Source organism: Podarcis tiliguerta (genome assembly GCF_965153285.1).
Source record: "Podarcis tiliguerta genome assembly, chromosome: 17".
NCBI classification, from domain to species: domain Eukaryota; kingdom Metazoa; phylum Chordata; class Lepidosauria; order Squamata; family Lacertidae; genus Podarcis; species Podarcis tiliguerta.
Genome location: NC_139550.1, coordinates 37,538,085 through 37,551,830, shown reverse-complemented (window position 1 = coordinate 37,551,830; position 13,746 = coordinate 37,538,085). Strand labels below are relative to the sequence as shown.

Below are 13,746 nucleotides of genomic sequence, written 5' to 3'. Positions count from 1 at the left end.
GCGTCTGCTCCTGCAAAGAGTGCCTAAAGGCAAGAAACAGAGCAAGTCCTACCCAGAAGTTACCATACCCCCACCCCTCAAAAAGCAGCAGGTTATAAAACTGGACATACCAATGAACTGTTTAAAATAATATGTGCCCCCAAGACTGCAATGTGGCAAAATCTGAGGCTGAGGTGGAGTTTTCAGCAGCTTTTGTGTAAGGCAGCTGGGAGCATTCTGTAGGCTATGCTGCACTGCACAGAACTTCTCCCTCTGCCTGTGCTGTTATGACCCCCACTATTTTGGGGGAACAGGGGGAACAACCACTATATTTCTAATCTGATCATGGATGCAATTTCTTCTAAAAAACCCCCAACAACCCCAATTAGTCTGACCACAGCCTCCGTTCTGCAGGATTTTTGATTTTTGCCATTCAGAACATGCAACCCTAGAGCAAACAAGCAGAGCCCAGAATGTGTAATTCTCAGATCTAGAACGCACATGAGCTTTTTTTTTAAGAAGGGGACTCACCTCCCACTTCCTATGTATGTATGTATGTATGTTTATTTGTGTTAACCAGCTCAGATGTAGCCCAGGGCTTAGATCTGAACTCAGTGCCAGGAGGACTGTTGCATCTAACATGTCACAAGTTTTGGGACAGACACACAAGAAGTATCCAAAACAAAGACCAAACTCCTTTGCTAATACTGCCCCTGCTCTTTCAGGTAAAATCATCTCACCACCACAGTTCTGGGCTTCTAAGTCAGTATGGCAGGAAGTTCCATTATCACTCATTTAAAGGAGGCAGAACTACCGCAGGACAAGACTTGTATGAGCACACATGTATGAGCCTTCCAGCATCAGCACCGTGCTAGCCACAATCGCATTAGGCATTAAACCCTTTGCTGAACCAGACACCTCTGGCCACATACTGCTCCCTGGTCACCCCAAGACTCACCGTAACCTGGAAAGGACTGTTGGGAATGTGCTCTCCTCCGAAGCGCACACAGATGACATATTTGCCTGGTTGGGGCGCCGTGTAGAAGATGTCAAAGGTGCCGTCCTCATTTTCCACCACATCCACGTCCACCTCTGTGCCATCAGGAGTGCATACTGTGCAAGTCACCTTGCCCTTCCCGGCAGCCTTGGCATCCACCGTGATCACCGTCTCCTCACCAATTTGGATGGTGGGCCCAATGCCGGCTCCTGGCAGAAGGGAAAGCCAATGAGGAATGGAGAACTTGAGTCCAATTCCCAACTCCTTCCCATCATGCACCATGGGTCTCCCTAAGCTCCCAGCCTCTTATACCAGCTGACATGGCCTCATGGGGACTTTGAGACAGAGGGCAGGTTGACCAAATTGTGGGGGGACCAATATTGCACAGATGAATTAAGCCACTGTAGGTCAAAACAGAGCACCTGACCAATGGGCTACATTCACCCATTCAGTTGCAGGTACAAGTGGTCAATTGATTGTATAAACCCAAAGGCCTTCACAATGGACGACAGAATAAAAGGAAACTTTGCAAGTATGAAAACACAAGCTGGAACACTAGGGCCAGTTCACACTTGCTGGTGGACCCCACACAAGCTCTTCCCAGGAATACTTGCATTCACATGAGAGGCCTGCTTTTGCAGACACCACAATTTGCTCAAAATGATGGCTGTTCCAGCCAATACCAAAGCCTGGTCAGCAGTTAAGTTTTCGGCAGGACAATGTTTAGAACTCAGCCAAGATATGTTACCACCCACCACTATCTACTAGAGACTGTTCCCCTGATGCACCTCAGTGGCTCACTCCCATTTCACATGTGCTTATGCAAGGGAGAAGGTGATTGAGGTGCAGAGGAGAGGCTGTCAGAGCCCCCACACCAATTGTGTTGAGGTGGGGGTTACAAAACCCTTCCAGCTTGCACAGGAGGCTGGGAGCTGGATCAGACCCAACTCTTGCCATCTGACACCAAGCCCCCAAGGAAACAGTCAGATAACATCACATTTTAAAAAAAGGACTAAAGCAAGATGGAGTTAAGGCAACTAAAGCCATGATTGGACCCCAGCAGCAGCAGCAGCATTGGTTGTTCATAAAGCAAGGGATGTTACAGCTTTGGGTAACTAGGGGTTGGCCAATGCCAAGGAAGTGCTTGTTTTCACTGAAGGACGAACCCTATGCAATCAAAGCACAAGAGGAGATTTTGAGCCACAGACTTTCAAACTAGCTTAAAGGCAGCCAACATGAGGCAGCCAACATGGTGCCCTCGAGCTCCCATCCTACCTGACCAATGGCCACAGAAACTGGAGCCAATGGGAGTTTGCCCAACAAGATCTAGAAGGCACCACAGTGGGTTAATCCTTCTTACAGAGAGGGCTCTGGCTTAAAGAGATTTCCAAAAGCAACAACACTGTTAACAAACAGAGAAGCTGCTGTAAATATCATGTTTGGGTTCTCCCCTCATCACATCAACATCAAGTTCAAGCTGAATCGAGATTTCTATTGTTGGCTTAGGTTCCTATTGTAAAATGGCAAATCATGATCAGAGCTAAACACACAATAATAAAACCTGGGCCCCTAGTGCTGGCTATGAGAGTGTGTTTTTGGGAATGAGTGCTGGGAAGGGGAAATGTTTAGATTTATGTCCAGCCAAATTTGACTCCTAAGCCCTCTGGATAGCAAAGACAGGCCATGGGCTATCAGTTTGCCTGTCAAGCTGCTTGGAGGATGCAAGTGGGGGGAGAGAGAGATGAGATAGCGCATGTTTAGGCACCAGGCAAAAACATTCCTCTTTACCCAGGCCTATGGCTATGGCCCACAGCCTGGAAAAATGCGGGGGGGGGGGGGGGGGGGGGGCGGGGAGGACTGTTATTATGATGACTATTTTATTATTAGGCTGTCTGCCAGTATGCTTTTTATTATGTTTTTATCACTGATGTTCTGTAATGTGTCATTAATAAAGGACAGTATACAAATTGAATAAATAATGATGTTTCTTCACTGTGGTCTCGGGCTCTATCTGCAGCTTATGACTCCTCTAATCTACTTAGGAAGACCATGAGGTGTTATTTTCCCCTTACACTTGGGGTGGGGAACCTAGCTTCCCTGAAGATGGCAACCACTTCTCAGTTTCTCTGGTCTGAAGCTGCTGCCAGGAATTCACCCCGATGACCTTTCCAGTGGGGGCGCCTAGGCTGCGGAATGCCCTCTCCAAAAAGACTCGCCTGGCACCTGCACTGATCTTTTGAATGATAGGAAAAGACATTTCAATGCTCCCAGGGCCTTGCTTTTGCTTTGGTTTGATGACATTTTCATCCCCCAAAAAGTTTTTGATTTGAGTTTCTACTGAAATGAGGCTGCATTTTAATGTTGTATTTTAATCTTGTTTCAAGTTGTATTTTAATCAATTGTTTTATACTTGGTATTAGCCACCCTGAGCCCGATCTTGGCTGGGGAGGGCAGGGTATTATTATTATTATTATTATTATTATTATTAATAATAATAATAATTTATTCTGTAGTTGTTTTAGATTTTTATGTGTTACAGTTTTAGCCCCTTATTCTTGTGAACTGCTCAGAGTTTTCAACCTATTTGACAGTAAAGAAATGTGGCAAACAAAATCTGTTCACGTGCCTGATACAGACCTCTGAGGCACACTTCTTGTGGAAAGCCAAGACAACATCAACAAGGACTCCCACAAACCTAAAGTGGTCACCTGAGCCACCACAATGCTTGCAACATGCCTGCCTGTAGACAGAAGCCTTCCCCAGAGTTAAGAAACATGCATGTACCTGATCCATTTCCTGATTCACAAGCTCACGCCCCTCATTAGGCAAGCACAGCAGGAGATGGAAGATGGAGGCAAAGGGTAGGAGAGGACTATTTGGGGAGGCAGGGAGGGTGGAGAGAAGGGGGTGGAAGGGGGAAATGTACCATGACAGCCATAATCCAACCCACCACTAACATTCAGATCCACCTCCTTGCTTCCTATCAATGGCTAGGGTTGGAGAAAATGCAAGGCTGCCAGCTCTCCCTCCCCCTCCCCAAAAGTTGCCTCTTTTCTGCCTCTGAAGCAGAGGCTTAGTTCACAGCAATCCTATCCTGCTGGAAGAAGCAAAAAGTGAATATGTTCCAGCAGGTGCAAACTAGTGGCTCATCTCTGCAAGTAAAAAACTGAAAAATGAAAAAGAAAGGAAGGAAGGACCCTGTTTTGACCCCTAGCATCTTTGCTTCAAGGAACAGCTTCTCTAGCAGGTCTGCAAAAGGCCTCTGCCTGGGCCCCTGAAGAGCCACTACTGATTTCAATAGTCCATAATGGGTTAAGACAAAGTACGGGCCCCACTGCCTTCATGTGCGCTACTTGGAAAGCTGGCATTCCCTTATGCTGGCACAAGTCCTATCATTCAAACTCATCATATGTTTGCTGAAGGTGGAGCAGGTATCAAAGGGAGCTACTGAAAACAGTTCTTGTTTAGCAGCAAGCGCAGGGCAGATCATTTTTTTAAAAGCCCCAAACAAACAACAACTAAAGCAGGGCTGTGTCCCTTCAGATATGGGGACTACAGTTCTCATCATCCCTGACCACTGGGCCATGCTGGCTATGTCTGGGAGGAGGTGCACCACTGCAAGTGCCACAGCCTCCCCCCCCCCCCCCCGACAATCCCTGAACTAGAAGCTTTAATCAGTGGCACTGCACTTTAAGCGCCCGCCTGATCATTTTGGTCCTGGCAAGGTCTTAACAGACCAAGGAATACATATGCTTCTTTTATAGCCTAACCAGGGAAATGGCAGCTTTTATCCAGGTTCTGTGAAGTTCTATGTTAGCAACTGACCCAGTTTTCAGCAGGCACCTACTTTGAGAACAAGAGGTCCCTTCCAGATGGAGCAGTCCAACCAGCCCTTTGGGCAGGGAAGCCTGGCTGCCCTCTCCTCTCTGACCTGGGGCAGAGGTGGAGCCCAATGCCAGTGTGAGACCATGCAGCAGAAAAGGAAGCAGCGAGAGCAGGCAGGCAGGCAGGCATACTTGGGGTGGGGGAAGGAAGCCATTAGCAAGCTGCTTACCTAGCCCATGACCTCCAATCGACACTGAGGTGAAAGGGCAAAGAGCAAGGGTAATCAGAGTGAGACAAGAATCACACGGAACAGTGCACAATTAAAATAAAACACAGGAGAATGTAGGCAATGTGGCATTTCCCTCCCCACGGTGGGTGAGCGGTGTGGCCGGATGTGCCCGGCAAAAAGCAATCAATGTGGTGGGAGGGCGTGGCATTATTTTAGCGTGGCTCGCCCCACCCTCCAGCAGCCCTCACCCCCCCACAAGACCCTCACCTGGGAGGAGCGCTCACCTGTGACGGTGCACTTGCTGGCGTCGCCAGTGGGCAGGGCCCGGATGCGGTATGGCGAGTAGGGGATCTCATCCCCACCGTACTTGATGAGGATAGTGTACCGGCCGGTCATGTCTGGGACATACGACACAGTGTAGGTGCCATCTTGGTTGTCACGGATGGTGGCTTTTTTGGGCTTGCCCTCAGGATCCTGGCCACGGCACAGCCCAGGAAGGGGGGTTTAGAAGGAAGGCAAGCATTTCAAGTTAAGAGGCGGCAACTGCAGCAGCCATTCAAAACCTAGGTCCCTGCCCCAAGTTGTTATGGTCACGAGAATCTGACAGGAATTTGTATGAGTGAAAACCCACTTGAACCCAGTATGGCACAAGAAGGACAGCTGCTGCCATGGGCATTTCTTGCTGTTACATAGGAAAGCACTGAAAGGACATTTTATGTTTAAAAGGGGGGGGGGGGCTGAGCAAGGCATGAATAAACTGGGATTACCAAGGAGGAGTTGTGAAATTGGTCAGTGACCTACACAAAACCCTTGTTGTGCTTTAGATGCAAGCTCAGCTTAAGGCTTGCCACCACTATAGACCTCTGGTTCAAAATGAGTACTGAAATCTACCGTCTTGCTGCAGTGGGATACTCAGGAGTCAAGAGACTCTCACCAAGTGCAGAATTGGTGGCCCTTCTAAGTATAGGATGAGAAGGGTAGCCTGAGTCAAGGGCAGAAAGCTCTGGAAAATGAACAAAGCAGCGTTTCCTGCCATTTGGAAATGTTATCAAAGCTCCCACTCCTGTACAGGACAGCAAGTATGGCTATGTGACCATAGGGCTTATAGAAATCAGTGAAGATGTTGCCACAAGGCAGTGCCACCATGTGACTGAATGAAGGAGCTCACAGTCCACCTGACTGCAGCTTATGTGTACCTTCAGACTTGTCCCATATTTTCCACATCATCTCCCATTCATTTCTCCCCCAAGTATCTACCGTGGAACCGACCCCTCTGCCCTGAAGGCCTTCTCACAACAACCCCCAACCTGAATTCATCTCCCCTGTGGACATTGTTCCACTTACGGTGATCTGGACGGCCAGCAAGCCCTCTCCAGCATCCTTGGCATCAATTGTGAACTCCACAGGCAGGCTGGCTGGCACACCTGTTGTGTTCAGTCCTGGGCCACTAGCCTTTACCTTGCTGGCATCATGTGTGGGAAGAACCTTAACCTTGAATGGACTGTGAGCATATAAAAGAGGGAGGGAGAGAAGTGCCTCTGTTAATGTTAGGCAACTGACAGAGATGGCCACACCCCCATCCCTCAATTCCAGGCTGCACAGGTGTTCATCTTTCTCTTACACAAAATAAAGGCATTATATAGCAATCTGAGGCCACTGCAGCCTGAGGGAATCCTCTACCCATGAGAAGTTCCCATTGACAGGACAGCACATTCAGCAGAAACAACTGGTAAGTGTAAGACATTGTACACTGGGCTCAGTGTTCCAGGAAAAGCTTTCAAGTCTTGTGCCAGTTTTTGCTCTAACACAATTTGCCAGTCAACAGCAAGAGACAAAAAGATCTGTGGCATAAGGCTTTGCTTCCAACATTGATTACATGGATTACATTGGAGTCTTTAATAGATTTGCAGAGGCCCTCTCTCAAACAACTTGCCCAACGTGTTCAATGAAACTTTAAAAACATTAGTTGGGGACATAAGTCCCCAAGCCTCAGATTCTCAAGTGCTGGGTTTACAAACACTCTGGATTTCTAGTAAATGGTGAAATCATCTGAAGCTTTGGAAATATCAAAAAGCAGCCATCACTGTTAGAGTCTCTGCCTTGGCTCAGAGGGGCTAGAAGCTGCGGCCAATCCACAACCCATACCTGCGGGGCACCTCCTCATCTCCATAGTGCACAGCAATGCTGTATGGGCCTTCCCGGCTTGGCACGTAGCTCGCGGTCTGAGTCCCGTCAGCATTGTCCACCACATCTACAGGCTCCACCACTCCTGCAGGAAGAGTTCAACAGGTGAGAGAAGGGCCAAGCCCCAGGAAGGCACTACTGGTCTAGTCAAGCCGAGATTTGCTTACCTTTAGGGCCCTGAACTTTGACCTGGAGGGGTGCCACACCTGCCTTGCTGGTGTCAACCGTGAAGGACTGGGGGACATTGGCTCTGACAACACCTGGAGTCAGGCCAGGGCCTGAACATTTAACTTTAGATGAATCTATCACATCATGCACAGGCACTTTGAAGGGGCTCCCTATGAAGAGAGAGAGAAGGGGATGAAAAAGGTTGGATTTGAGCCCAGAAACCACTCCAGGGTTTCAGGTAAAGCACACACTCCTTACATCAAATGCAGTTTTAAAAGAAGTCTCTTGCTTTTGAGTCCCACCCGCGCTTGTGTTTCAGGAGGCCAACTTTCCTAACCAGCAAGTCCTATTTGCAATCCAATTGCCTGTCTCTTTGATCTTCCAGGGGACTCAAGCGAAGCGTACAATCATAAAACCATAGAATTGTAGAGCTGGAAGGGCCACAGGCGGCATGACAAATGCTCAGCAATGATGGGAGTTGGGGAGTCACAGGTCCCCCACCCCTGTGCCCTACGGTCCGCAGCCTTTGACCCCACACTAAGCATTACACCATCCTGCAGGCCCAGCCCAGTCCTGCTTTGCTGGAGATTGCTCAGAGGAGAGCTGACGAAATGCACCAAGAACGCAAAACAGAGATGGATATAAACTTCTTTTGCGGAATATTTAGGCCAAGGAACCTGGGGCAGTTTGAAATCTTGCTTTCATTATTTAGGTACCAGGAGAGCCTAATGGGACTATATGCCTTTCTTTTGGCTAGAAAGGCAGCCTAAATTTCCACCAGTGCCCTGCCCGCAAAAAAGAAAACACCAAAGTGGTGAAAAATCAAGAGCAACAATTGAATTGTGGAGCCAAGGGAAGAGCAATCTTTTCCGGTCAGTGGACCAGATCCCTAGGTCACCCAGACCTTGTCAGCCATTTTGGCAGGTGTGCAGGGCCACCCAGGTGTCAATCACCTGATGTTACCATGGCAGCTGGCAATGTGTTTCCTTTGCCCAGGCAGTGCAAAAGAAAGCACTTGGCCAAAGGCACAAAACATTGCAATCCCCAACAGCAATTCAGTCAAATCCCACTTTAGGCAGGAAGCCGCATCTTTACCTGCCTCACACCAAATGCAATATGATGGCAGGTGGGCAGGACTCAGGGAAAACTATTGTGGGCTAAATTAGGACTCCTGCCAGAACTCATTAGGACCATGGGCCAGAGGCTCCCTCTCCCTCTCTAGGGCCATGTATGCCAAGAGCGACAGAAGATACCACCATCACCAACCTATAAATCAGTTGCCCATGCCACTTCCTGCCTACCACTGCCACACACACAACGCAGCCCCAATCGGTACCTGGCACTTGGTGGCCACCATAAGTGACGTTGAGGTTGTAGGTGCCAGGTTCATAGGGAATGTATTCCACTGAACAGCTGCCATCTTTGTTGTCAGTGCAGGACATCTTTGCTTCAGAGGGACCTTCAACAGCTAGGCCCAGTCCACCAGAACCAGCACCCCTGTAGAAGAAGAAACCAGTTTTGACTCTAAAAGGCCCCAATTGATCAACATATCAAAGCCTGTGATAGTTGGCAGTCGCCACAGACTCATTGCCTCAGGCAAAGAAGATTGAGGAAGTGAACCAGGAAGCTCCTGTTCAAGCAACTTAGAAGCGCAGTGGAAGTGGAAGTGCTTCCATTAAGAACAGTTCTGGGGTGGGCCAATGAATCTTGTGTGAACTCTTAAAAAGCTAAAATCCCCACAGGCCAATGAATTTAAAAATTTAAAATTCACAGAGCAAGAAACCATTTTGGTTGCCTTAAGGATTAGTTGTAGCTTAAGTATGCTATCTTGTTTTGCCTGGGTGGCTGGATCAGACCACAGCCTGCCTAGTCTTATCTGTCCTTCCAACCATGTTTTCCTGCTTATACTTTTAACACACTTTCTCGCCAATCTTTGGGCCCTGAAGGAAGCAGATTCGATGCAAAGCAAAGGAACCCCAATGGAGAGAGCATTTTTTTCTTATGTTCTCTCCACCTTTACAAGTGCTACTGCTAGGAGCCGACTTCATTTTCCAGGCTGCTTCTCTAACTAGCTCAGTGCTGCATTACTGTGACCGCAAAAAGCTGGCCAGGATCTCATCTCATTAAAGAGATGCCTTTCACATTTATTACATTTGTCACTTACCACATAAAAGCAACTAAGATTCAAAACACTAAAAGAATGAAACCTTTACTAAGGGTGCTTAGCCTGCAATATTATAAAACGCACAAAACTTTTAATTTACTTTATGCTATTGCATATTAAAGCCCAGCATTCCTGCAAGATTCCTAGCAGTCACCAAGGTGATCCATTAGAGGATAGCAGATGACCTCCTTCCTGCCCATTCCAGATTAGCACAGCTTCTTTTGATGGCTGGGCTGCACCTCCCAAGGGAGCAGGCAAGGTCGGCTGCCCAAACCAGGAGGCGATGCCCTTCTCAGGCCCCTTTGCACAGCAATCCTCCTTGGTCTCTCTCCAGTTTTACCTGGTCTCCACCGTGAATTTGTTGGGCTTGTTGGTGGTCCCACTTTGGATGCCAGGACCATGCACTCGAACCCTTGTGGGGTCACATCCTTCTGTTACTGGCACCCGGAAGGGGCTGCTCGGCACAGGGCTGCCGTTGTAAGTCACATCAATAGAGTGGACACCTGAAGAAGAAGAAGGGGGAAAGCTGGAGCTCTTGGGTGCTATGCCTCAAACTTCAAAGCCTATGCATCATGGAAGCCCTCCTGTGACCTCAGGTGTGCGCAGACTGGTGGCAGCCATGCTCACTCCTCTGGCACTATTCCCTTAATGCCTAGGCTCAAGCAGCCCAAGACATTTTGATATATGAGGCAAAAAGGTTTGATGGAGCACGTGCTTAACAGTCATGATTAAAGAGCATGTGTGCATGCTACACACACATTTTCACTCTCCACAGTTTCCAAAAAGGAGGTCACCTCATCTTGCCCAATAGTAGGGCCAGAAGTCTCAGGTGGCTGAACACTGAAGACTGAACAACAGCTTTAATTGGCCATGAAACTGGGCACATTTTCAAAGCAAAAAGGGCAGTCTGTGAGGCAAGCATTGAAGAGGATCTTGGAAATCCACAGCCCTCCATTAGGGTCTGCACCATCAGTACCAAGGGGGCTCCCCACATCATGAACACCCCTCCCTGCCGCTACACAGCTCTCTCACCATCTTCATATGGAGTGTACTCCACATGGTAGGTCCCATCCCCATTATCACGCACATAGCTCTCGGTCAGGTTTCCTGAGGGATTGGACACTCTCGTCTTGACATGAGGGCCTCCAGCCTTAGTCAGGGCTCGTGCATCTACGCTGAACTCTGTGGTGGCTTCACGGAACACACCTGGTGAGCACAAGCAGGGTCAGAAGTCACGGAATACGGAAGGAGGCTGCACAACAGGACTCTCCCAACCCAGTCTCATTTTGCATCCTGTTTCATGAATGACCCGAGGCCCTACACTGTATCCAGCATCACCTGGGAAAGTAATTTGGAATGTGGGTCTGAGCCAAAGCCCCAAGGTGTTTGCACCCATCGCCTGAAGTATCCCCAGGCCAAATAAGACATGCTCAGGGCAAGATGGAGGCCATCTATCACAGCCAAGCTTGAGCTGAAGGGTCTTCACCCCCCATTACTCTCTTCCCTAGCCTACACCTCCAAGCCCCTTATTATGAAGCCCCAGGCTCAGGACAAAATGGTTTACCAGCATACTGTGCCCACTTGTCACCAGTATATAACAGGTTTGACTTTCTACCCCTTCTGTCTCTCCCGAGGAGAGGGCCCAGCCAGCCTCACCTTTGCCTTCCACTCCGGGCCCGTAGACTTTAACTCCAGACGTGTCCACAGCTGGTTCCACGTTGAGCTTGCTGGGGAAGTTTGGCACAGGCTGCCCACCGTATTTGATTGTGATGGTGTAGACACCCGGGCAGAGAGGGATGTAAGTGATGGTGTAGGTGCCATCGCCATTATCCCGCACGTGGACCTCAGCCTGTGTGCCGCTTTCCGAAATGATCTCAATGGTGAGCTCTGCGCTGCCGGCGCTGGAGCAGTCCACGCTGAACTCTCCCGCCTGCCCCACCGTGGCGTGCTCCAGCCCTGGCCCCGAACACTTCACTTTGGACGGATCAAAGCCAGGCAGCACCTGGGCTTTGAAGGGAGAGCCCGGCACATGGGTGTCAGCAAAGAGGATGTTGATGTTGTATTCGCCAGGCTCCGTGGGCAGGTAAGAGACGGAGCAGGTGCCATCTCCATTGTCCAGGCACTCTATCTTGGCCTCACAAGGGCCCTCCACAGTCAGGCCAAGGCCTCCGTTGCCAGCCCCTTTGGTATCTATGGTAAAGGGGGCAGGAGCGCCAGCCAAGCCACCCTTCAGGCCTGGTCCATAGGCCTTCACCTGGGACAAGGAAAGAGAAGACAGAAGAAGAATGCTTCATGGTCACTTTGTCCCATCAAACAAGACCTTTAAATAAAAAGGATTTATCAAGGCAAACCCTCCCACCTTCAAAAGGTGACTTTTTGCTGCACCCAGATGAAGATAAATGCTTTATAAATGGTCAACTTGCCCCTTCAGACCTATGCAGGGCTCTGAGTGACAGAGTTCATGGAGATGTGTGCAGATCTACAGCGGCAACCACCCAGAGACAAATTAACACAGCGATGAGAAGGCTCTAGTCCAGGGAGGATGGGGGACCGGGGCCCCTCTTCCAGGTGCCATCTCACTCCCAGCTCCTAGCAGTCCCAGCAGCCAGCATGGCCAATGGTCAGGGATGATAGGACTTACAACATATGGAGGAGAACAGCATACTCCCCCACCCAGAAATTAGTCAGTACAGCCCCCACCTCGACTCAAGTCTGCACTACTAGACAAGCCCTCCTTTTCAGGAAAGAAGAATTAAGGGCATTCAGGTTTTGGGGATTTTTTGGAAACTCAAGCACTAATTTGCCCAGGGAGAGGATGCGTCTCTCCTACTATGGTCACACATATTCTTTATTAGGCATGTGCACACACACAAATATTTAAGCCCCCCACCCACTGGAAGAACCAACATCCACACCGTCAGATTAATCTAGACTTTTAAGGGCTTGCTGTCTGCATAATAGTGGTTTCCTGCCCACAGGGCCTCCGTAAGCCCCCTAACCAGGCCCACTTGGCTTGGTCTAAGTACATGAAATGGCTAGAGCTCACTAGCTAGGTCAGAATGTTATTGTACTGTGAAGTTACAAGAGTGGAAGGTTTGAGACAGGAAGAAAGAAAAGTCAAGATTTAGGACAAAACAAATTTGGTGAGGAAAGGCACTTCAAAAACGGGGCACTCTGTGCATGCCCCATGAGACCACCACCACCACATACATGCTGCAAGAAACCGCCCAGAGTTCTAGAACACAGGAGGTGGTTCTGCACCTCCACACAGAGACTATGAATCAGCCCACAAGGCCCAATCCCTCTGCCACGTTAATGGGGGGTGGGGGGTGGGATGAGGAGCTCCTACCTTGGATGGGTTGGTGGGGGGTACAGCCTCCACAGGGAAGGGGCTGCCTGGGACTGGCACGCCATCATAGGTCACGTCTACTTCATAAGGCCCCTCTTCCCGGGGGATGAACTTCACCACGCTGTTGTCGGAGCTGAGGCCTGGCTCCACCTTGCAGGGCACAGGCTTGCTGGAGGGGCCTGTGATCTTGGCAGCCACCTTGCCTTGGCCACCAGCCCCCTTGGACTTGACGGTGAACTCCTGGTCCTTGCCCACTTCCACTTCTGCAAAAAACAATGTGCGGGGGGTAGAGGCGGGGTATACATGCATGTGCATGTCTGTGTCAGATCTTAAGTGTATTTGGCCCTTTGAATTAAAAAAGGAGGGGAGAGATCCTTCTCTTGCGGGCCAAGCATTCCTACCCCCAAATCCACTGCTTTGCCTGCCCTATAGAGAGCGGCTTAAGAATTGCAAAGACAGAACCATCCACTGGATTCCTAGACAGCGGATTCTCAGATTTATGGCACCACTTCCTAAGGCCTAGAGAAGGTGACAATACTTTGTGGCTGGGGTTAAGTTGCGGGGAGGGAGAAATACTGGCATGACTAATGTTTCCTGAAAAAAACAAAGACCTTGGAGTGCTTCCAATCATTTGGCCCTGGCAGGTCTCCAGGAAGCAAAGATTTTTAATCCAGCTGCCACTTGGGAGGCATCTAAAAATGGGGAATTTTCCCATCATGGTTTGACCTCCATGGAACCCCAAAACCCTTCCTGGGGTGGGGTTGTAGTAGAGACAAAATGCCTGTGAGACAAAATGCCCCCAATCTTGTTGGGGCAACACTCCACAAGACCAGTTTAAAGCTTTCTGATCC

At 49.3% G+C, this 13,746-nt stretch overlaps 1 protein-coding gene across 3 annotated transcripts in view; it reads right to left on the bottom strand.

Moving 5' to 3' along the window:
* Positions 1–13,746, bottom strand: part of FLNA (filamin A) — a 90,745-nt gene that overhangs the window by 33,991 nt on the left and 43,008 nt on the right. For 2 of the 3 annotated variants that reach the window (XM_083419168.1, XM_083419167.1), the window contains exons 21-31: positions 12,896–13,158; positions 11,203–11,800; positions 10,579–10,752; positions 9,887–10,049; positions 8,719–8,879; positions 7,382–7,552; positions 7,176–7,299; positions 6,375–6,531; positions 5,315–5,504; positions 5,031–5,054; positions 938–1,185 (exon numbers count right to left, since the gene is read on the bottom strand). In XM_083419168.1, the coding sequence (XP_083275294.1) occupies positions 938–1,185; positions 5,031–5,054; positions 5,315–5,504; positions 6,375–6,531; positions 7,176–7,299; positions 7,382–7,552; positions 8,719–8,879; positions 9,887–10,049; positions 10,579–10,752; positions 11,203–11,800; positions 12,896–13,158 (2,273 nt within the window). The remainder of the gene's footprint in view (positions 1–937; positions 1,186–5,030; positions 5,055–5,314; positions 5,505–6,374; positions 6,532–7,175; positions 7,300–7,381; positions 7,553–8,718; positions 8,880–9,886; positions 10,050–10,578; positions 10,753–11,202; positions 11,801–12,895; positions 13,159–13,746) is intronic. The other variant, XM_083419169.1, reaches the window with a different exon arrangement.